This window comes from Phaenicophaeus curvirostris, chromosome 1 (assembly GCF_032191515.1).
Source record: "Phaenicophaeus curvirostris isolate KB17595 chromosome 1, BPBGC_Pcur_1.0, whole genome shotgun sequence".
In the NCBI taxonomy this organism is placed as follows: domain Eukaryota; kingdom Metazoa; phylum Chordata; class Aves; order Cuculiformes; family Cuculidae; genus Phaenicophaeus; species Phaenicophaeus curvirostris.
The window spans coordinates 97476869-97500619 of NC_091392.1; the positions used below are offsets into that span (position 1 = coordinate 97476869).

At 36.7% G+C, this 23751-nt stretch overlaps 1 protein-coding gene across 5 annotated transcripts in view; it reads left to right on the forward strand.

Moving 5' to 3' along the window:
• EPHA6 (EPH receptor A6) overlaps nucleotides 1–23751 on the forward strand; it is a 482143-nt gene that overhangs the window by 12828 nt on the left and 445564 nt on the right. For all 5 annotated transcript variants that reach the window (XM_069869229.1, XM_069869245.1, XM_069869237.1 and 2 more), the window contains exon 2: nucleotides 22538–22602. In XM_069869229.1, coding sequence (XP_069725330.1) covers nucleotides 22538–22602 — 65 coding nt within the window. The remainder of the gene's footprint in view (nucleotides 1–22537; nucleotides 22603–23751) is intronic.

Genomic DNA, 23751 nt, shown 5'->3' on the forward strand with positions numbered 1-23751 from the left:
TTCCTTGGGGAGGTTTTGGAGTCTTCGACATCAGAGATACTCAGAAACTGTCTATATGCAGTCCTGGGTGACATGCTATATGGGGGCTGTGGTTGAGCATGGAGGATTGGACAAAGTGACCTCCCTTCCAACTTCAACCATGCTGTGAATCAGCAAAACACACCACTAAGCAATCCAAATTTTAGCTGGGAATGTTTCTGTTTCATTCAGACTTGTCTCTTCCAAGCCCCAACAATACCTGTAGTAGCTTTCCATTGCATTTAATTAAAGGACCAGGACAGGGAAGGAACATCTGTGGATGAAGGAAGTAAGTTAGTTAGAAATTAAGTGGAGTAAACTCTTTCTTTAAAATACCATTAAAGAGTTATAACCCCAAAACCAAATAGTAATATGTTTGTATTTTTTTCATCCATTTTATTCTCTTCAACCTTGTATGTGAACTGGCATAGGTGGATGTGTGCCATTTTGAATCGATAAATAATTTCAGCATCAGTACTGGTAAAAAATGAAGCTATGAGCAATTGGTGTTCTCCCAGATATTTCTGCACTATGTTTCATTCTCTAGGATCATTTCAAGAAGAATCAGATAGGATGCGATGTTAGGAAGCACTATATAAAGTGTGCAGATTAAAAAGAAACAAACTTCTGTATCAATGAAGGGCACTATGACATTCTTAAGGGGGATGTAGGAAAGGACAGCTGGAGCATTTAGGTATCAGAGCAGAAAACCAAGATCAAAGCTACAGAGATAATAATCACATAATGAATATAGATGCAATATATTCATTTAACTGCTGAAAGGCAGAGAAACACCATGGCTTCTAGATCAACTGTGACTGAAGAAGGTATCACAAGGCATACCGTAGAGAATGAGAATTTTATAATGCCCAGTATGCTATGATGATGTCAAGTCAAGGTTGGTGATAGAAATCAAACGCACATACCAGTAGGTTTTAATAAACCCAAACTTCAAAATATTGTGAGGCTGAGTCAGAAGCAGAGCCTGAAGTAGAAGGGTTTGGGTTTTTTTATTTAGATGGTTTCAAACTGTTCTATCTAGCCAGCGATTAGAAAAAAAAAACAAACAAACCAACCAGCCAACCAAGGTTCTTTGGTAACAGACCACTACAACTACTGGCAATAAATTTGAGGCAATAACTAAATCATCACTTGGGACTTGGTTGTGTTAATATAGATCTTGGTAATTTTCTTTGTTTTCTCTCCTCAGCTGTGAGTATTATTTCCATGTTATTTGAATCAAAGTGAAATGTGGCCTTTTGAGAAAAAATCATTTTAAGAACCCCATTGAGATGTCTGGCCTAAGCATCTCCTTCACATGTACATATACCTCAGAACGGGAGTTGACAGTGTACTCTATTAGCAGATGATTTACATTAGTGTTCTGTACAGCCTTCTTATCGGGTCCCAGTGAGTTTAATAACTATGTATGTCAGTGTCACTGGAATCCGATTATTTCATTTATGTAAGGGACTAACCCTATGGAGTTGGAAGTTTCCCTTGAAATTCCACAAGTAGGAATGAGTGAAAAATCGTCAAGTAGCAAAATTTTTTTCACAGCAGTAAAACATGTACTATATATATATACACACACTATATGTCCACTTGCAAGCAAGGACAGCTGAAGTGAGTGGTCTGGAGCTGCACACAGTTATGTAAATAAAGTGAAGGATGAACTGTAATTCAAAAGTCCAATGTTTGGTTATTAGAAAAGACGTAAAGAGAATGGATAGAACTGGCGTTGCAGCATCACAGAACTCGAGTATAAATACCAGGCATTTACTGTACCATGCTGATGGAATGAGATGTGAATGAAAACAGTATCAAAGTGTATCAAAGCAGTATCAAAGTCTGGGAATGGAACAGAAAGACAGTGGAACAGAATTGTCTGTTTGGGATTATTGCTGTTAAGCAGAAACTTGTTACCTTTTCCCCCTGCTTTCTATTGTAGGACTTTTATTTTGCCTTTGCCACACTAAAAATTGATTAAAATGAATACTGGGATTGAGTGAAGGGTTCTGATGTGTTGTGTAAGGAGAAACCTCTTTTCAGATGATGGGTTTATGTGTCTTGCTCATAATCTCAGGGTAAGACCAATTGCCACCATCTCAGCAGATGAGAGTTTCCTGCCTCTCCAAGTCAGAGGAGACTGCCAGAGCAATTTGTGGTTGGAGATTTTTTTCTTTACTGTAGCATGTTATATACTTTCTTATTAGGTTCGCAAGGAATACTATCTTAAAAAAAGAAAGAAAAAAGTTCCATTATGGGCAGGTTCTTCCATATACCCTTCAGTTAAGCATCTGTCTAGTAAATGTTCATCTTTTTCTAGTGTGTTTGGGAAAGTGAACAGTTAGTGAGTTGATATTCAAGCTGTGCAGAGTGATTGGAGAACCATTGATTCTTCTGCTGTAATAAACTTTCAACTGTGATTATGGGTGCTTGAGTCTCTAACATGAAGGATTCATTCTTTTCTGATATCCAGTGTTCTTATATCTGAATGAGATGTGATTATGCCAAATTCAGGAAAATTCAAATCCAGTGTCCTAATAACCTGATTATTTCAGCTGCCAGGGAGTAGCTCAGGTTGACTTCACAATTATTCAGCATGCACAAAAAATTACTTTGAATGTTTGGATTTTGGGGCCTTTACTGCACGGATTATATGTTAAAAGGTTTTTTATCTGGTTTAAACTAAGAGAAAGCTATAAGAGAATTTAAGAAATAGTCTTGATATGAAATGCTTTATGAATAAAGTAAAATTCTTGTTGGTGAACTTCACGGCGGAAGTATTTGTTGAGCAGTGGTGAACTTATCTATGCAGCTGTAAGGAACATAAATATAATTTTCATTGCAATGAAGTGATAACATTTTATGACTAAAGTTCCTAAAATATCAGAGGGCTATCCTTTCAGATAATGAGATGGAACAGTACATTTTTTATAAGGGAGAAGGCAAGGAAATAGAAAGAAAGAAGAGAAAAAATAAAGTTATTCTGACTCTTTTACGTGGATATTTTAGTTTGACAAGGAAAAGAAAAATCTGTTCAATAATATGTCATCTCCAGGTGTAAGCATACAGATTTCTGGACTCCAAGCAAGTTCTAGCACTTTTTTTTTTTTTTAAAGGACATAATTAAAAAAAAAAAAAATTAATTCCAGTGTAGAGTAGGGAAGAAATGTCATCAACTTGAGCCCATTGCTTCTATTTGTATTGCTCAAAACTACTCCAGTTCATAAAGTGCGGTTTTACAGGGTATTAGTCCATAATGTAGGCTATTTCCTTGGAGACTTATGTTAAAGATAAATACAGAATTTCAGAAAGATCTATATTGCATTTCCATGAAGAAGGTTCAAGAATGATTTAAGTGCTTGTTACTGTATTCCTAAAGCAAATGGGTTGGAGGAGAAAACTTGCCATTGGCTTCAAAGACAGGAAGGGAAATTAGCAGCGAATGAGTCAATTTATTGTTCGGCAAGTGGCTTAATTTCTTTGTAGGTGAGGAAAATATTTTACTGTACGATTATTGGCATTGAAAGTTTTTTCTAATTGTTCTTGACAGAAAAAAAGTAATATTTGTGTTAGTGGTACACACTAAGACTGTTGACACTGCATCAAGTAGCTCAGTTCCCTGTAACTGGAACACAGGACTGGCGAAGAGCTGTTACCTCAAACAAATCCCTCCTGTGATGCTGTATAAAAAAATGATTAGTTTTCATCATAAATCAAGTAAAGTGATCTTCCCTCATTACTCTTATTGGAAGGTTGTTCTAAACTTCAGTGCTATGAAATTATAATGCATTTATAAATTGCATTTATTAGTGCTTAATCATTTATGCTTCTGCTGGCATTGTCCCAAAGCTTAAAAACATCTTTCCATTCTCAATTTTTATCCAGCTACAGCATTGTTAGAAGGAGTCATATCCCTTCTTTTGGGTTTTTGCATGCTGTTTTCATCTCTCATACAAAGTATTTCAGGTGTTGATTGACAGTCATCTGAACATGAGCCAGCAGTGTGCCCAGGTGGCCAAGAAGGCCAGTGGCATCTTGGCTTGTATCAGAAACGGCGTGACCAGCAGGTCCAGGGAGGTTATTCTTCCTCTGTACTCGGCACTGGTGAGACCACTCCTTGAATCCTCTGTTCATTTCTGGGCCCCTCACCACAAGAAGGATGTTGAGGCTCTGGAGTGTGTCCAGAGAAGAGCAACAAAGCTGGTGAAGGGGCTGGAGAACAGGCCTTGTGAGGAATAGCTGAGAGAGCTGCAGTTGTTTAGCCTGGAGAAGAGGAGGCTGAGGGGAGACCTCATTGCTCTCTACAACGACCTGAAAGGAGGTTGTAGAGAGGAGGGAGCTGGCCTCTTCTCCCAAGTGACAGGGGACAGGACAAGAGGAAATGGCCTCAAGCTTTGCCAGGGGAGGTTCAGGTTGGACATGAGAAAAAACATTTTCACAGAAAGGGTCATTGAGCACTGGCAGAGGCTGCCCAGGGAGGTGGTTGATTCACCTGACATGGTGGTGGCACATGGTTTCTTCATTCCAGCATTGCTTCATTCATTGTTGGATGGTTTATTGTTAGCTAATCTGTGTACATCTTATCTTCTCTGTTTGCCACTAGGCTCCCACTTCATAAAAGAAATTCTCCTTGTCTCTCTTTTGATTGTCTAATGATTTATATTTAATACCCTTTCTACTTTATTATTCCAGATATGAAGAATCTTTCTTTCTCTCCCCGTAGCTCCCCACATAGCATTCCAGCCTTCAGTTGTGTTCACAGTGCCTCCCAGCTTTGCTGTGAAAAAATGCTTTGGCCAAGGACGTTACTTAAATAAGATCAGTCTCATGACTAATCTATGAGGAATTGCACTACAAATTACACGCTTAAATCTGTTTGTCTCAAAAGCATGCCTTTTATGCACTTCCTCACCTTTCTTGCTCTCTATTTAAAGCAGTGGAAAAACTCTGTTCCAACTTGTTTCAGTTTCCTAAAGCAGGTTTATTTGTGACATTTATACAACAAAATGTGCATGATAGGTTAGTATGTTCACTACCAATATGGTGTAGCCACACAAATGATTTTATGGTATCTTGATTATAAAAATCTAAATAATATTTAATATTTTTTGTAGTTTAAAACTACTCTTCAGATTTCATAAGTCTGAAATCAGGCTGAAAGAAGTACTGCATTCTTAAAGTAAAATTGAATGAAATTATTCTCAAATTCAGCTGTAATTTTACCTTAATGCATTATAATTCAGATGTCAGCTTTTTCTTCCATTATTTGATTCTGCTTGACTATTAGGATCACTCAGTGCTAACTCTGTTTTATTGCTCTTAGATGAAATGAATGAAGCTGTATAGCAATATAAAAGATAATATTCATTGTTATAAATTTGGCATTTACACAAATGAAACATCTTAAATTCCCCCTTCATCTGTTTTAAATTAAGTAGGAGATTTAAATCACTTATTCTGATTGAGACCAAGCATTAGTAATGAAGGGACTATGGACAATCAAAAAAGCATACTGAGTTTCTGATTGAGGCATTCATTATTGTTGGTGGGAAACAACATTAAACAGTAATTGATTGCATTCATGTAGAGGCCAAAGAAACCTTCCATGAGATAGTATTATATTCGTAGTCTGAGAATGATTTTGAACAGGTGGGAAAATAAGAGTAACAAGCACAGTATTTCAGATTGCTGTGGTACAGTGGTAGCTAACTCTTATAAGAAAAGAGGCCTTAGATCAATGTGGGTTTATAAAGTATGTGTAATAAATTTGTATTCAAATTTTTGTATTTAGATACTATCTCCCTTTATAGCTGCTTTTTAGACTAGGGATAATTGTGTATTTTATTTTCACCCTAAAATGCTTTCTTTTGATTCTCTCCATCTCTTTCCTTATTTAACTCTTATTGCAATCTCAATAATCCTTTTTATAGGTAGAAAAAAATGCATTCAAGCCAAAAAAAAATATTTTGCCTGAAGCAGTTCTTAGATTTAACAGTCTTAATCTAATGGATGCTAACTCTATCAAGGATGGCGTTTACTCCAGAGTAACTCTGTCATTACTGAAAATGAAACCTTGTTTCTTTCAGGCAGGCTTCTATCATGCAGTCTGAAATGAGAAGGGAAGACAGCTCCACTTATCTGAGTTTTAGGATGTCCTGTAAATTGCCACATTTTGAATGACTATGATTTAGAATTTTAGACAAATCAGTTACTGGTTATATATTTTGGATTCGAGATACTGTTGTGGTGGCAAGTTGTGTTAATGAAAACCAATGCGTTCAAAACCTGTCAGCTGCCTCCCAATTCCAACTTGTACATCATTCTGAAGTGCAAAGAGTAATAAACTTGTTTCTTTTTAGCAAAGTCAGTGTTCATCATCTTCCGGTACAGCTCATCTATCCATTAACACTCTCTAGTGCCTTTCCTGACCACATAACAGTCTCCAGTCCATGTTTTCCTACAACTCCAATTCTGTCTTCTGTCCTGATTTTTTTTTTTGCTCTTCAGTGTAGCCTTTTGCAGGTAACACTGTACTCGTATTTCCCCAGTTGTCTCCAAATCCTTTGTAGTCCCAACTAGACTCTTGACTATGCAGATAGAGATGACACCCTTTAAAATAAGGGAGGGACCATTTTTAGACAAGACAAAGACATTGAATTTTCTGTTCTGTAAGACTTGCATGACACCTGTGGAGCAGTGAACCCGAGGTTGTGTGGAGTAGCTGATTCCTCTCCTGTCTCTTGTTTGTGACATCTAGGGCACCTCATGCTAGAGATGCACTGCAGCACTGATTCAAAGGGCTCCCGCTTGACAAGAGGAGCTGGAGGAAAAGGAAGCTGTTTTAGGGGTCTACTCTTGCCCATAAGCAGACATGTAGCCATGCTATTATGTAGTTATTTTAAAGGAAACTAGAATAGTGAAACATGCAGTTTTGGAAGTCTTCATTAGCAGAGTTTAAAAACTTGTGTTGATAGTATTTGTCATAGGTCACTCTACAACCCAGCATTCTCTGTTCTTTAATTACATCTGGTAAAATCTTCAGTGAAAGGTAAAACCAAAAGATTTCTGTAGAGCTGTGTGTGTTGGGGCTTTAAAGGAGAGAGTTTGTCTGAGCTACAGAATTACCTAAAGGAGGAGCTTAAAGTGTGTTCTTCGTATACTTTTTGAAGTACTTATCTATAACAAACTTTAGTGGGAAGAAGTACAGAGGCAGTAGTAATTTTTCAAGCTTGATCTTTGGTTTGGTAAAAACTATTTCACAATAGTTCATGTACTGGATATATACATATGTACATAGATGTGAACCTCATGAAATTCAACAGAGCCAAATGTAAGCTCCTGTACCTTGGTTGGGAAAATCCCCAATATCAATACAGACTGTGGGATGAATGGATTGAGAGCAGTCCTGTGGAGAAGGACTTGGGCATACTGGTGAATGGAAAATTGGACCTGAGCTGGCATTGTGTGCTCACAGCCCAGAAAGCCAACTGTATCCTCAGCTGCATCAAAAGCAGTGTGGCCAGCCCCCACCTCGAGTACTGCATCCAACTCTGGAGTCCACAGTGTAAGAAATACAGGGATCTGTTAGAGCAGGTCCAGAGGAGGACCATGAAAATGGTCAGGAGGCAGAAACACCTCTCCTGTGAAGAAAGGCTGAGGGAATTGAGGTTGTTCAGCCTGCAAAAGAGACTCTGGGGAAATATTATTTCAGCTTTTCAACATATAAAGGGAACTTGGAAGACAGCTGGAGAAAGACTTTTTACCAGGGCTTATAGTGATAGCACAAAGGGCGATGGTTTAAATTGAAAGAGAGTAGATTTAGATTGGATTTAAGGAAAAAACTCTTTATAGTGATGATGGTGAGATACTGCAAGAGGTTACCTAGAGAGGCTGTGGATGCCCAATCACTGGAAGTGTTCAAGGCCAGGCTGGACTGGGCTCGAGCAATTTGTTCTAGTGAAAAATATCCCTGCCCATGCCAAGGGGGTTGACTAGATAAACTGTGGAGGTCCACGTAACCCAAACCGTTCTGTAGTTCTGTAATTCTGTGATATACTGGGAAGCGTTCCAAGACAAATTGTGCATTTTCACTATATTGTAGTCTTCAGATAGCAGCATAGAATAATTTTTAAATAATTCCCTGTTTTTCCCTCTATAGAGTAATTGATCTCCACAGTTGTGTTGCTATTTGTCACCTTCTCACATTTTCTGGGTTCAAACTTTTCAGACAGAATGGCATAAGAGGAAAAAAGAAGTTCTGAAGAAAAATGGTTTAAAGCCAATTTTAATTCCAACATTATCTTGGCGATTATCATTAAAATATAAAAGTTCCTGTATTCTTCAGTAACAGTGTGGATGCAGTAGTATACTTGGCATTGCCTTCAAAATCTCTTGGCAGCACTCCAGGGATCTTCAGAATGTCTCCATGGACATTCTGCTTGCATCACTGGTTTGTGTAACAGGCACTTAAGTCTCAAGTAGTCCTTCAGTGTGGTGCTTTGAATGAAGTAAGTTACTGAGTGTAACGGCATTTCCAGCAGTACTGATGCAGTACTGTATCTGCCAAATCATTGTGGCCAAGATGTGTTCATTTCAGGTCAGTGGAAGTCTCACAAATGCTTTCCACCTTCATGTGTGTTACACATGTCAACCTCATCTTGCAAAAAAGACTATTTTTAGTCATACTGGAAGTGACTGGTTTTGCTTTATGTTGTTTTAGCAGGAAGTTTTTTTGGTTTAAGTATTGCTAGAAAAGTATTAGCACTATTCCGTCAGGTTCCAGCTTTTTTTTTCTTCTGCTGGTGTTTAAAGAGCTGTGGACTAAGAAAACATATATTGAAAAATGTTCTGTGCATCATACTGAAATTACCTCTTATGCTTTAGAAAATTTGGAAAAAAAATTAAAATAATATGGAAAAGCAATCTTTTTACTTTCTCTCCTTGATGTGAAAAAAAAGATTGTTTTCTCCAATTAGATTATCATATCGTCAACAAAAGAAAAAAGTTAATGACTGTACACTGCTGAATATGAGACCAATTACTTAACAGACCAGGCATAGCAGTTTACTACACGAATGATGGCATTCTCAGATCTTTTTTTATGCTCTTCAGTTATCTTTGAACATTTAATCTCCATGTATATGCATTAAAAGTGTATCATTCAAAGTCTGTGTACATTAGAGGTGAGTACTCCATGTTGTCCAATCTTTTAAAGCAATTTGATCTTTTGTTAGATAGTCAAAGCATATTTCCTGTCAAGTAAATGATATGATGTTGTATATTTATTTGTTGATAGCATTAAAAGTATTGGAAAGCTGATTATTTTGTAAAAACAATTCAGCCTTCATGCTGATATTCATCTATAGGTAAAGAGACCAAGCCTTTCAAAGCTACCAATTATTAGCATGTACTTTACCTTGACAGCCTGACCTAGCACCTGTAATATGTTCATGCTGTGAAAGCTTGGTGCTTGACACTATAAATTATAAATGAAGAGCTAGTGGAAAAAGTGACAGGCTGACTCAGTGGAAGAGAATTACAAACCTGAAAAGCATTAAACTAACTGGCTCTTTGGATATTTAGTCAAAGAAGGTAAGAAACATTTTATCATCGTAAATATAAACCTAGGAATATAAGCTCTGGGAGTATTTATCACGAGAGGAACAACTCTTCTTTCTAATAACTTGCATTTACTCTGGTATATTTTTGAGGTTCTATACTTAATAAAGAAAGCATTTAATATAGTCCAATGTTAACTACATGTTTTCTGAATTGTCTGGAAAATATTTTCCATGTGAGTTCTGCTAACTCTTTTGCTGTACATTGTGGTCACTTTCAGACTATAGCAGTAGGGCCACCTATATTAAATATTTCACTTCTAAAGTGGATAAATTATAAGCAAATGAGATGTCACTTCAGGAATCAATGGAAAAATCCTGATCAATTTGCTTGAGAACACTGACGCCTTTGAAAGTCATGACTGCTTCTGTTTTGCTAGGCCCACACCTTGTAGCTCTACTAATGACTTGCCTTAACTGCTGACTGCTAAAATCATTAGTAATTGTATCACATTTAACAAGCAGAAAAAATATCAATGTAGGTGTGATAGCCCCCCCCCCCCTTTGTATGTCACTTGCTTTGTTAGGTCATCAGGGAGCACATCCTCTTATTTTGAGTGTGAAATACTAACTTCATCCTGCTTGTGTGACATTGGCATGCATTGTAATGAACAATAACAATAATGTCCTGTCACTTTCAGAGGCGTATTTATATGCCTCGTGGATAAATTCTGCCTGGTAGTTCAGACTTAAACACTGCAATATATGGGGACTGAACAGCTATGCTTTTCCACCCTCTGTACCACTTCATACAAACAGTGTTAGTATCATTGTTAGGTTGGGAAAGCAGGGTAATCAAGATCTGCCATTCATAGGCTATGTGAAATCTTTGCATTCTGTATTGTAGCTTTTCTGCCTGCAAAATAGAAATGACCCCATTTCATTTTATGATGTAGAAATATGGACCAAATAGAGGCAAATTCTTACTTAGCTGCCTGGAGCTAAGAAGTTATGCTGAACTGCAGAAGACAGGGAGAGAGTAGTAAAGAGTCTCTGGCTTCAGTGGACAGATCCGTGCCACCACGGAAGTGCCTGCCTTTGTGTTTCATGCTTGGAACTTACCCGAGTGTAGTTCCCGTGTCTGATTTTCTTGTATGTTAGTTTAAGACTCCTGATTATTGCTCTCAGTCTGTCTGAAGTAGCATGCTCTGCAGCTCTGCCTGCACCTATGAGAACACGCACCCTTAGTTCTTGAGCTAGTGATTCTCGAACACTCTTTGTGGGGCCATGATGCCAGTCAAGCACAAACTCTCTTTAGTTGCATTAGTCTGTGTACCTCTCCTAACATCTGTCCATTCTGTTCCTCAGAGACACCAAACAGCTAATTTTTCATTATGGTTATTAAGTAACTACTTGAGTAAGCAGTGGCCATCCGTCTTCCCACTACTATTTGTCACATTATAAGCTGTCTGCTTCAAAACTTCTGTCTTTAAATGGACTGTTGTGGTAAAGGTCTGTATGCATGGAGCAAAGGCAACAAACCCTTGAAATACCATTTCATCCTTTACTAATAGAGAGGCTAAGTTGTTGGATTGGTGTAGTGCAAGCAAGATCAAGTACCTAGGATGGGTTTGATTATCCCTGTAAACTCCTGTGGGAAGTTTCTAACCCCCTTGGATAGGTTGTTCTGAGAAATACAGAGTACAGGAGCAATAGTTATGGAATTATTAACTTTTGGAATTAGTCCAACTGACAGTTATGTGTAGATGTTATACTTTTCCAGAAGTTTTTGTGTGCTTTTTCAGTTATGAATTGTTGTCAGGTAAACTCTTTGATCATTTTAACACCACTCAAAAAAAATAGCATAGTAAAAGGCATTATAGCAAATGCTTTTTAAGAATGCAGACTAGAAAAGGTTAACATGAAAGCAGAGAATATTAAATCTAGCATCATGGCTTCACAAATGGAGTCCCAATCTGATGGGGATGACTTAAAAACAAGTAATTTGTTCTTTGCCAGTGCAAGAAAGATAAATCCATTTGTCTGAATTTCACTTACTTCTCATTTCCCTAATGAAGATATACTCAGGTTAATAAACAGAGGTGACAAAACTGTCAGGTGTTCATGTTCATTTAGAATAATCTGCCTAGTAATCTACTGTTGACATGAACATGATGGTGAATTGAATATCAATTAGCTTTTTCAAGTCAGAATGAAAATTATTATATAGGGCATCTGGGCTCTTATAATTTTGTGACTCCTTTTCTTATCAGGGTTAGCTCTTGACTTCCAGTTATCTCACCTGTGAAAGGCGCAGCTTAACAAAATAATACAGCTATGTGACTTAAACCAGCTCTGGTGTTATTTTCTGGACCGGTGAACAGCATTATGCTCAGGCAGCCAGGAAGGCTGATAGGCTCTTGGCTTGCATCAGAGACAGTGTGGCCAGCAGGACTGGGGAAGTGATTGTACCCCTGTACTCAGCACTGATGAGGCTGCACCTTGAACACTGTGTTCAGTTTTGGGTCCCTCACTGCAAGAAAGACATTGAGGTCCTGGAGCATGTCCAGGGAAGAGGAATGAAGCTGGTGAGGGGACTGGTGAGCAAGTCTTACAAGGAGCGGCTGAGGGAACTCAGTTGTTCAGCCTGGAGAAGAGGAGGCCGAGGGGAGATCTTATCACTCTCTACAACTACCTGAAAGGAGGCTGTAGTGAGGTGAGTGTCAGTCTCTTCACCCAAGTGATAGGTGATAGGATGAGAGGGAATGGCCTCAAACGGCACCAGGAGGGGCTCAGATTGGACATTTGGAAAAATATCTTCACAGAAAGGGTTCTCAAGAACTTCAACAGTTGCCTGGGGAGGTGATTGAGTCACCATCCCTGGAAGCTTTTAAAAGACAGGTAGATGAAGTGCTTAGGGATATGATTTCGTAGTGGACAGGTACAGTTGGACTTGATGATCTCGAAGGTCTTTTCCAACCTAGGCATCCTATGATTCTATGATTAATTTATCTTACTTTGTTTTAACAGGAATCCCTGTTGACAAGGGTTATCTTAGAAATGAAAGCTGAGTAATGGTTAAGAATATGCTGTTTCCCTTATACCTAAACCCTTCCTTTTCCCCATCTCATTCTACATGAGGAGTACATTAAAGTAGAGCAGTCTACTTCTACGTAGCAGAACTTATTCTTTGGTTCTGTGTTTGCTCTCTGTCCTGCAGGACTGAGTTGCAGCGCTTAGCCCCTTCTGATGCATTACAAATGTAGGAACTCATCCTTTCTGGCTGTTCTGTGGATTTGAAAACCTCCTCCTGTCTTACTCCACTGTTCGGAAGTGCAGTGTTCAACTAAGTCCCTTTGAAATCACTTAGACACTGCTCCTGAGGAAAAATCTGCATTACAGGCTAAAAGAGGTATTAGTTTGCCATTCCACAGTTACCTGAGGAAAGCTTGGGGATGCAACTGTTTCTCAGGTAAACCCGTTTATTCTAGATCTGAATATACTTTCTTTTTACCTCAGGTTTTTTTTTTTCTTGTGCTTGTGAGTAAGACTCACATTGGAGAAGGAAACACTTACATTAGACCTCGGAATACATAGTGTTTACAGTCTTAGGGCAAAACAACTTGCAAAGTGGCAGAATACGTAGTTAAGATCTAGCTGCCTACAATTTGGGGTTGTAAATATTATCCCAGAGAGATTTCAGTGCAGAAATGGTCATATATTTCTGCACTGACAGATGGACTTTCTACATGCTTGGTTCGTTTGGTGTCACTGAATGCATTGGTATGATTCCCAAGGTTCAGCTTGGTATTCGTGAACTGAAACATGGAACCTGCCTGACTGGGAGTAGGCCTTTTACTGACTGTTGTTATGTGTCTGTGACTGATAAATTGTTTGGTTTCTCTTCTTTCTTTGGAATATTTGTCTTTATTATAAGCAGGGATTAGAGTCATGTAGTAAGGCAGCACTTTGATATTGATAAAAAAAAAGTCAATGCATTATCCTAAGAGAACAACCATTTAAAGACTTCTGTCCTTCATAAATTGCTTTATAGAAAGACTGTTCATATATGCACGTGCAGAAAAAAAAACATTAAAACATGGATGGTTGCATTGGTGTGGATTTATTTTGAATCTCTAGTTACACTCCACAATAAGGAGCTCCTATTGTACATACGGGGAGTCTTTTCCAGGTTGTGTTGTAAAGCAACAGTAAAGGTAGCTTTTTCCCTTTGTTCATATGATTGTTTTGTACACCAGAGTATTAAGTTTCACAAAATGCTGTGTACAGAAAGCTTCTACCAACATTTCATACATTGGCTTAAATAATTGTAAAACCTAACAGTTGGCCAAATCATCTCTATTTTAATTGTAATGAGGCTACTTCAGAAGTGAAGTCTGCCAGTTACATGATGTCTAAACAGAAAAAAACTTTCATCTAAACAAATGCATCTAGGCATAATTGCTGCTGTTAAAGAAGAATTATTTGTGGTTAGATGCTTTAAACTTTGAAGTTAACTTAAGCTTAACAGGTTTGTCTCTTTTTTAAAATCCACTGTTCTGCTTTCAGAAACATAGATGTTAACAGTATGAAAAATAAGCAACATTAATTGTAATGGGCAACTAGCTCATGTAATGTTCTAATTATGGTCATTTTATTATTGAAATATCACATAAGAACTAGTGTCTGTTGTTCCCTAAATGTGAAAGACAACTTTCAGATTTACTTGTAGAATTTTGAATGTCGAATATTGCTGGATTTAACTTCTTTTATAGAGACTTCGGAGGTGCTAAAACACAGATTAGATTATTTGTTTAAAACCCAAAGTTTTTTATCATTGCTATGTGCCTTGTTAGTTGAAAATAATTGTAAGATTGCATTTTTGTTCATACAAAGTTGAGTGGATGTTTGTGTAGCTTCCCTTTCCACAGATATAATCATATATGATATTCATGACTCTTTCTTTTGAAGTAATGTGGTAATACATTCAGACATCTATTACATAGCTTGAATAACGAATATAAACATCTGAATAATTTGTGAAACGAGTGGCTTGTTTCTTCCTTCTTTTGTAAACTCTGAATGCTAAAAGGTATATGGAGCTGAAAAAAATATTTGGCAAATGAATTGCAAATAGAAGGGAACACATAAGCTTGCAAAAGGGATATGTAATGAATATAAGAATCAGCTTTGGTCTTCAACATGTCTTATCCACTTAATTGTTCAAATGAAATACCTTATCATTTCCAGGTTTCATTAGTTGCTGCTTCTATTTCACTAGCTTTGGGGGGTTTGACAGTATATGAAATAATGGTACTCAAGATATAGAAGGAATCAATTGCCTCTGACTCCATCAGTTCTCTCAGTAGGTACAAGAATCACCCTTTCACTTAAAAAAATTACAGAAATAAAATTTCTCAGTGTGGTATCTTACGATTTTAGGTATCAAGAACGAAATACAGCATTTAGTTTATTTATACTGCTTATTTACATGGTACAGTCAAATAAAAATATGCACTCCATAATCCAAATTCAATAAAGTATTTCACTAAAGAAGCACAAGAGGAGAATAAATCAGTGTCATCCTGCTTTTTCTATTTAACGCACAATCCAGTGAGGTTACTCTGATGTAGCTGAGTATCTGCAGTGGCTGGCAAAGGGATTCATGTTGATCTTTCAAGCGAGAATGTTAGAAAGGCAATGTGAAAAAGGATAATGTAAAACTGAAGCTTTTGGTATAAAACTGTTGGCTTACATTCTGGTGAGAGATGGAGCAGTAGGATTATAACAGACTTCCACTCTCAGAAGAACATGCATGCTTTCATGGAAGATATGGAAAGGATAATTATATTGGCTATGAAGTAGTAGGAGCAGTATGAAAGTGTAAGAAAGCATAAAATGATATAGCAAACAACATAAATCTTTATTTCATTTAAAAAATAATCTTCTAAGAAACAGGTAACAAGTTTCTGTAGGAAAAAAGATTGAGTAAAAAAGGTGAATAGTGTTTTTTTTTATGCAAGAGAAAAACTATTTGTTTTAATCTTGTTAGGTCAGAGCCACAGGATTTGAATTTATATCCAGGTAGTAGCTGGGAATAGTAAAACTGAAACAGATAAATGTTTCAAATGGAAAAGAATGGTTCTGTAAGGGAATTGTTTTTTGAAGGTGCTCACTGGAGATCTCATGTAACCAGGACTAAAACACCACCAAGTTAAAAGACAGGCAGTTATCCAGCATAAAAAATATTCCACCCAGTCTAATAATGTTGCAGATTTCTGAGGACTGAGAACATAAATTTATCATGAACGAGATGTTGGGATTTGCACATGAAAAATTATTCTGAACTAGTTCTCATTCATTAGAGAAGAATTCTGATCATGTGTTTGCATAAGTGTGCAAGTATGAAAATGAAAAAGTTGGAAGTGGAAATTCCTTTTTAAAACTCTTGATTGAGAAGTCATTGATCAATAAAAAAAGGCCAATTTGGGATAAAAGCTCAACCTTAATTAAGAAGTAACATGAAAGCAGAAACTAGGAATATAAACACTTGTAATAATTAATGGGAAAGAGAGGATACATGTGGAAATCAATACAAGAATATGAAGTGTAGAAAATTGAAAATAGAAGCTAAGTATACTAGGTAGAAGCCCAAGTCTCACAGCACTCAGGATAATGGGAATTTCTCTATATTATTAATAAAAATGTTTATATGAATGGTATTCAACTATTTTTAGAAAGACACAGAAAATAATGTGTTTGGAATTAGGAAAATTAGAAATTATAATTTTATTCACATAGGCTGTAGAACATGAAGTACTCCCCATCTGGTGTAAATAGGTCTCTTCCAAGGGTCCTGAAAGAATTGGCTGAGGAGATCTCTGGGCTACTGATAGTAAATTTAATGAGTTTGGGGACTCAGGGAATTCAAGAATATTGGAAGCTCATAGTACTGGTTTGAAAAGAAAAGGAAAGCACCATTGACCAGGTAACTAGATCTTTATAAAAATCATTGTTGGAGAGGGTTCAAAAACTCATTTAGCTCCCCACCTCTGCCCCAAGGCAACATGAGATTAACCACTGACAGACCTGGTTTCTATATAACATTTCTTAAAAGTCTCCTATGCTGGAGATTCCCCAACTTCCCAAGTAGTCTTGGCTATCCCTCTTCTTTACAACTGTAGAACTAGTAATGATTTTCCTGAAGTCTATCATAAAACTCTTTTTGCTGCAATTAAAATCCCTTCTTCCTTTCTGGTCATTGACAGAGACATAGAGAACAGATTATTATCATTTGCCATAAACAGCCTTTTACACGCTGGAAGATTGTTAGTGGATAGTTTTTCTAAAGTAACCTCCAAGGCAAATGACTCTAGTGGATTTAGACTTTCCAGAGCACAGCCTTTCTAGAGATCCTGTTGTTCCTGTTGTGCTCCAGTGGTGTCTTTGTGATAGATCCAGGCATTTTTTGAAGTAAGGCTCTGAAAAGTAGACACAGCACCGCTATTAAAGATTTACAAATGCTGAAGAGAGGGGAAAATTTACTCTGTATATTTAGCTGGCTAAATCCTGTTTGTTTATGACAGTCAGACAGCATTGTCTCTACTTTGTTTACTGTATGATTTGCAATGACTCCTATATACTTTCCCGGCAGAATTGCTATCTAGACAGGTGCTTCTCATCCTTTATTACTGCAGCTCATTAATCTTGCCGAAATGAGGTAGCTGTTGCGTGCAGAATAATGGAAATGCTGGAAAAGGATTCAGTTGATACATATATAATGAATGCCAGTTCATTTGTTTTATGGAAAACAGGCCTGGTCAAAAATTTAAACCGTTTAAATATTTTTTTCCCTGTTAATTGCATGTTAATTGCCCAAAGTAACTTTCTTATTGCATATCTCCATCTTCTTTCTGTCTTCCTGAAGCAGACAAGCCACAGTGGTAATGTGTTTTGATTTTGTAAAGTATGACCAAATATCACGAAGTGTTCTGACAGTAAAAAGCTTATCAAATATTCTAGTAAATGCATTTTAAAAATCTGAGATCTAAGAAACCTTACAGTAGTTTTCAGTGCCTGTTAAATCACAGAATTTGAGATATTCCACTATTTGAAATTCTAACTGGTCAACATTTTTCATTAGTAAGATGGAAATAAATATAAAATCAATAGCTGACAAAAGAGTATTAAGTAAATAAAGAAAGAGCATGTGCAGACAGGGAGCAGCCTTTATCACTTAGTAAAAGTCAGCTCTTAAAATAAAACTTGTTTTAATATAAACAAATGGATCTTTGGACATTCAAGAACAAAAATACAACCCAAACTGAAAAATAATGATGAAAGGAGTGATTCTGAAAAGTACAGTAATATTGATAGACTAATAACTGCCTATGAGTGCAATGGTGCAGTAAAATATGACCTCCGATATATAAATGGGAAATAAAAATAGGCCAGGTTCTTTATGTTCATGTGTATTGTTAGAAGGAATGATTTCAGAATGCTGCAAGTGATGCAATTTTAAAATGAAAAAGACCATAAAACCCGAAAAAAAAACTTGCAGGCACTCAGAAGAGAGCAACAACTCTCTTGGGACTGGAAGTGAGAGACGTTGGAAGCTTGATGTGTTTGTCATATAAATAAAAACTAATTGCAGTCAGTAAGTAAGTTCTCAGAGAAAAAAAAGAAGTACCAGTTTTGTCTGTTTCTGGGCATCATCTGTAATGTCTGCCAAGCCATCTGGAAGCCACTGAAACTTTTCATCTTTTATTTGTGTATCTTTTACCTTGTGCAGTGGAGAGATTCTGCTCATAGCGCATCCATAGCTCCTGCTGGCATGGTGTGTGTTTGTGGGTGAAGGCACAGAACAAATAGGGCAAATGTGCTGCCAGGCTAAGCAGAAAATGTTCTCTGCTCCCAAAGCAGGCACCTGGCAAGTCTCTGCCGACCCAGCCATTGTCACCTGGGTGGGATGTGCTGGAGTGTGCTGGGCTGCATCTTGCCAAGTTGTCTGCTTCTGAGTCTCAGCATTCTTTTCTTGGACTTTTTCTGCACTGATATTTTTCTGCAGCTCCTTGAAATACTGCTGTTGTCTTAAAAAAATAATGTCTGTTCATCATTCCTTGCAAATCTTTGGCTTACCTACTATAGAGGTAATAGTGAAACACATTATTCCATAAAGACTGGGAGGTTAAGCTGGCCTTTTCTGATGTTGGACTATGATTCCATGAAGTAAGTTCTCTGAAATCCTTTTTTCATTTAAAACCGTTAAGTCAGTTTGTCTGGAGATGTGTAAAGAATGAAGAGGAGGAAAGAAGCTGGTGAAATGAATATTTGGAAGGCTTTTTCTTTGGTTGTACATGCAAGATTGTAGGGTTCATCTTCAGAACAGTATTTTGGAATTAGAATTAAAATTCCACACTGTCAGTCCTTGGAGCTCTGCTCATCATAATTTTAAATAAGACAGTTCCCTCAGGACCAGGCAAAACCTCTGAAAAGATTAATTTCAATTGTAAGGTCTAATAATAGCAGTGTAAGATCTATGAAAAAAAAAAAAGGAACTGGAGCTCAGTATGGTATAACGAGTTATATTAATGCAATTTCTATAAAAGTGTGTACTGGAAAACAAGCTAGACACTTAACTGCACAGTTCATACCTAGAATTTGACTAAAATAATAGACTTACAGCTGTATGTTTAAGTTTGCAAGTTATTGTTGGGCAAGTAACAGTATCCCTAGCTCAGTTATTTAAAGAAGGGCATGCAAGTTACGTGTTTGGTTTTGGTTTTTGGTTTTTTTTTATCCAAAGAGATTTTTTAAAGGCTGTTTGAGCTCCTTTTGAATCGTGACATGACTTTGTAATGGCAGATCTACACTCTCCTTACTCTTATTCACTCTGCAAGTTTTACTCTCTATATCACTACAAAAAAATGGCTATTGCAAGGGGGGATTGGATGTCAGAAATGTCAATAACATTGCTTATTAGCAACCAATTTCTTTATAGCATTTTTCATAATGTTACAAGTAAATATTAACGATGGAAGTCCCAGATACACTTTTGCTCATCCTGGCAACTAATGGCATGTCCATAATGGCCACTTATCGTGATGTCTTGTTTAAGAGGAAAGAAGCTTTTTATGGCATTTATGTGCATAAATATATAAATGTATGGACCAAATATAGCTTCCTGCTTCTATTAACTTTTTAGGGAATTTCCTCATTTTAAGTTTCATATGTATTGTGCTCACTCTCTCTTTTTAATCTCTTTGCTTGTGCATTAGGAACTTCCAGTATTCTACAGTCACAGGAGAAGTGCTTATTCCTGTATGTAATTCAGATGTATACATATGGGCATTCTTCTTAGTCTGAATTTTATTTCAGACAGGATGAATTTCCTGCCAAGGAGCTGCAATTCGGAAGTTTTTTGGCAGGGCAGATTTGTCTGCCATCAGGTCTCTGCTGCTGGGGATAGACTGCTTCTTAATTACCTCATTTAAAGATAGCTTGGGTATCTCTGTCCCGCACTGAAGTCTACCATGTAGATATCGCCAAATCATTGAAGCATGTGAGGATTTTATTACTTTATCCGTGTCCTCGTTGGTATAGCTGGCCCTGTTGATTTCACTCCTTTACGGGGCTTTATATTACTTTGCCATAAGCATAATGCTTACTTGATCTGCCAGTATTTGCACATTTTTCACTGATAATTACTTTATGTCTTGTAATTACTTTGTCTTGTAATACCAAGTATTGGTGGAAAGATAGACTTTTAATTTATGATTTTCATTTCTTACTCTGAAGGTAATAACATTCTAATTCTGGTTAGTAGCTGTTTGATTGTTTGAATTCTGCAGTTTGAAGTTCTAACAGATTTGGTGGATATAGGTGAGCGTATGGGAGCATGCAAGATGTTTTATGTAAAAAATGTATCAAAAATTGTATTTTCACAAAACTTAGTTACTTATTTGGGATCATTTGGTAAATGTGTACAAGAAATGTTATTAGATCATGGTTCAACTAAATTGAAACTTAGCATACTTTCAGTGATGAATTTACTCTAGTTTTATTTTTTTTAGTGTATAGCTTTGAGCTTTCAAGTAGTACTTGATTAATTCGGGCAATGAATTAATTAATTCAGGCTCCACTGAAGAAATGAATTAATTTTACTTCCTATATTTTGTGTTTTGTTCCTTGGAAGTATTAGTTTTGAATACCTGAATGATGTTTATTAAATCATGGTCCTGCTACCACAGAAATTGTAAAACTGAAATGACAGTTCAAGCCCCAATGCTGTTTGTAGAAACAATTTATGTTGCAGATCCACGCATCTTACAGTAACATGTAGTGTTCTGCATTTGATTATTTATTTAATTCTGCATTAAAGAATTAAAATTTCACCAGAACAGCTCTTGATAAATCGCAAAACATAACCTCGGCTGAAAGCCAAGTATATTTACAAATAGTCCATGTTTGCTGGGTGGAGAGAGGAGGGGAGGAGAGAAGGAGAGAAGAAAACAAATTCCTAAGATGAACTGACATATTCTTAGAAGCCTAGAGCATTCTATGATTCTAGAGCATTTGGTCTTGGCTATTAAAATGAAGTGTCTAAATGCAGTGGCTTAATTTTTTTGGAGGTGGCAGATCCCCCAGTACGTTATAACTTTACATAGGCTGCTGTATCAAAGGCCAAATGGAAAAACACTTTTCTGACTCTTCGACAAGAGTATGGCAGCCTGCTGCAAATAGACATGAGAGCTATAATCGAGGTGAGAGCTCTAAATCACAGCTTCATAAGCAAGCAGAAGGCAGCAATAGTCTCAGTGGGGATAGCGATTCCATTTTTTGGAAGTAAAATAGGGCTTGTAAAAAGGTGTTTCATTCATCTTCAAGTTATTCACAAAGCTTCATGAACTGGTGAAGTGGTGAAGAAGTGGAGAACAGAGCACTCCCCTTTGTTGAACATTCTTTTAAAAATGTCATTAGATTTTTTTCAAATAAATCATTAAACTTTTATTTGGTTAATGCTGAGGTTGTTACATGACTGTAAATTTGCTGATAAGACTATTTCAGTTTCAGGTTAAAAGTCAACATACATTCAAATATAGAGGAATTCTAATTGCTGCTGATACAAAAGACAAATGAAGATGCTAGGTCAAGTGTCCTCTAATAAGCTGGCGAGTTCACACGCTTTCCATGCCAATGTACCTTTTCTGTAAGGCAAAAACCCATGACCTGGCTTCTGATGATATGATATACTGCTTTATAGAAACACATTATAGATAGCTGTACGTTGATTGTTTGGCTAGGTAAGAGGTGGAAGATTGTGTGCAGCAGTATAAGAACCCCAAATGTATGAATAAGGGTGTCATGTTCCAAACTAATAGATTCACTTCTCTCCATTATTTAATCACCCAAAGAAGAACTGGAATTTGTGGGCTGTAAGGAGGAACTGAGCATCCAAACCACACTAACTTCATAATTAGAATAAACTACACTATACAATGCTTAGTTTTATGTTTAAATCCTAATTTACATGTTTTAAATTGGAGGGTCAGATTAAACAATTCCATTAGAGGGCAGTAGTACATGTAGGTACAATGTCTCATGTACTAAATATTTAGTTTACAATCAGCTTGCATATCACTGAGTTGTGTTCTGTATAACTTTTGCATTATTAGTGAAATGATAAGAAAAATGAAAATAATGTAATTTAATATTAAAATAATGCAGAAACATTTTGTAATATGCAAGTACAATAATGCATATCCTGTTACACGTTAAAAAAACCCATAATGAATATGGCAGGAATTATGCAAAACGTATGATGTATGTAGCACCTTTCAGCTTTGTGATGTTCCAGCTAAAATCATCAAGTCTAAAGCTGTTAGTTTTCCGGTGTTCTTTCGGAACTAATCCAAGCAGTATTGCAAACATAACCTTTCTTTTTCTATTTTCAGTTGTGTTACTTGATACTACAGCTGCCCTTGGAGAACTAGGATGGAAAACATTTCCTTTAAATGGGGTAAGTTGCTTACCATTTTGGTCTTATTGTCTTGATTTTTGCATTCTGCCACTCTGGAGTTTAATACCTATTACACCTGAGTGGATGTTCTTGCAATGTAGACTTGTCAGAAAGATCTTAATTATTCTCAGGACTGGAGCAGCCTGTGTTGTGTGTGGGAATAACAAATGCGAGAATGACACGAGTACACATAATTATGCCCTGCTCTTGCTCTTCTGAATATTAAAGATCTATCTTACTTGAAATCTGATTCTAACTGTTACACATCATAAAGTTCCATATTAAAAATTTTTATGCTGCAGGACTGTGTTATGACTACATTTATTGTGAAATAAAAGAAAAAAGTTTTTTTTTTATTTCATAACTTGAAAAAAAAAACTTTAATGATTTAAGGGAGAATTTACATAGATTTCAGCATCTGGTAAACTGGTATCAGGTCAGCTAAATCAGAAAAATATTATAAAAATGCTAATGTCACTAAGCCAGTGTACACATTTAGAGAAAATATTAAATAGTTTTGGGTTTTTGCCTGCACTGACCATTCTAGATTAAAGTTCGCTATTCCAGTTTGATGTCTTATTGTTCTGTTAGTACAGTTTGGCAGAAGGCACTTGACATTTGTGCAGGACCCCAAAGTATTAGAGGTGTCTAGTATACTTGGAGATGGTGTGGTCAGGTGAGCATGGGGAAGAGGAGCATTTTTACTCTTTGAAGTTCAACCATCAGTGCTTTTCCAGTGGCTACACTTACAAAGTCCATCTTCTCTTTCCATCCAGCTAATACATGTAACAGAATATTAGAGCCATTTGTAGTTTTAACTTTTAAATTAAGCTACAGTATACTGGAGTATTTAAGACCTTTCGTATCAGCTCCTAGTTCTGATGTCACTGTACAAATGGTATATTGCTTATTTTTATATTAACTGTTATTATAATTTAATTCTTGTGTATGAGACATATAATTGCTTGATTTCCTGAAATTAGCTCAGAAAATACAGGTTTTCTGAGGGAAAAAAAAATCTGGTCTCATTTTTAGTTATTTTATGCCTTGTGTTTTGTTGAAGGAAGTAGAAATTGTCTGTCCTCAACACCCTAATAAATCCATTTTTATGAAATGCCTTCTGAGTCTCTGCCTTCAGGGATTTCAAAC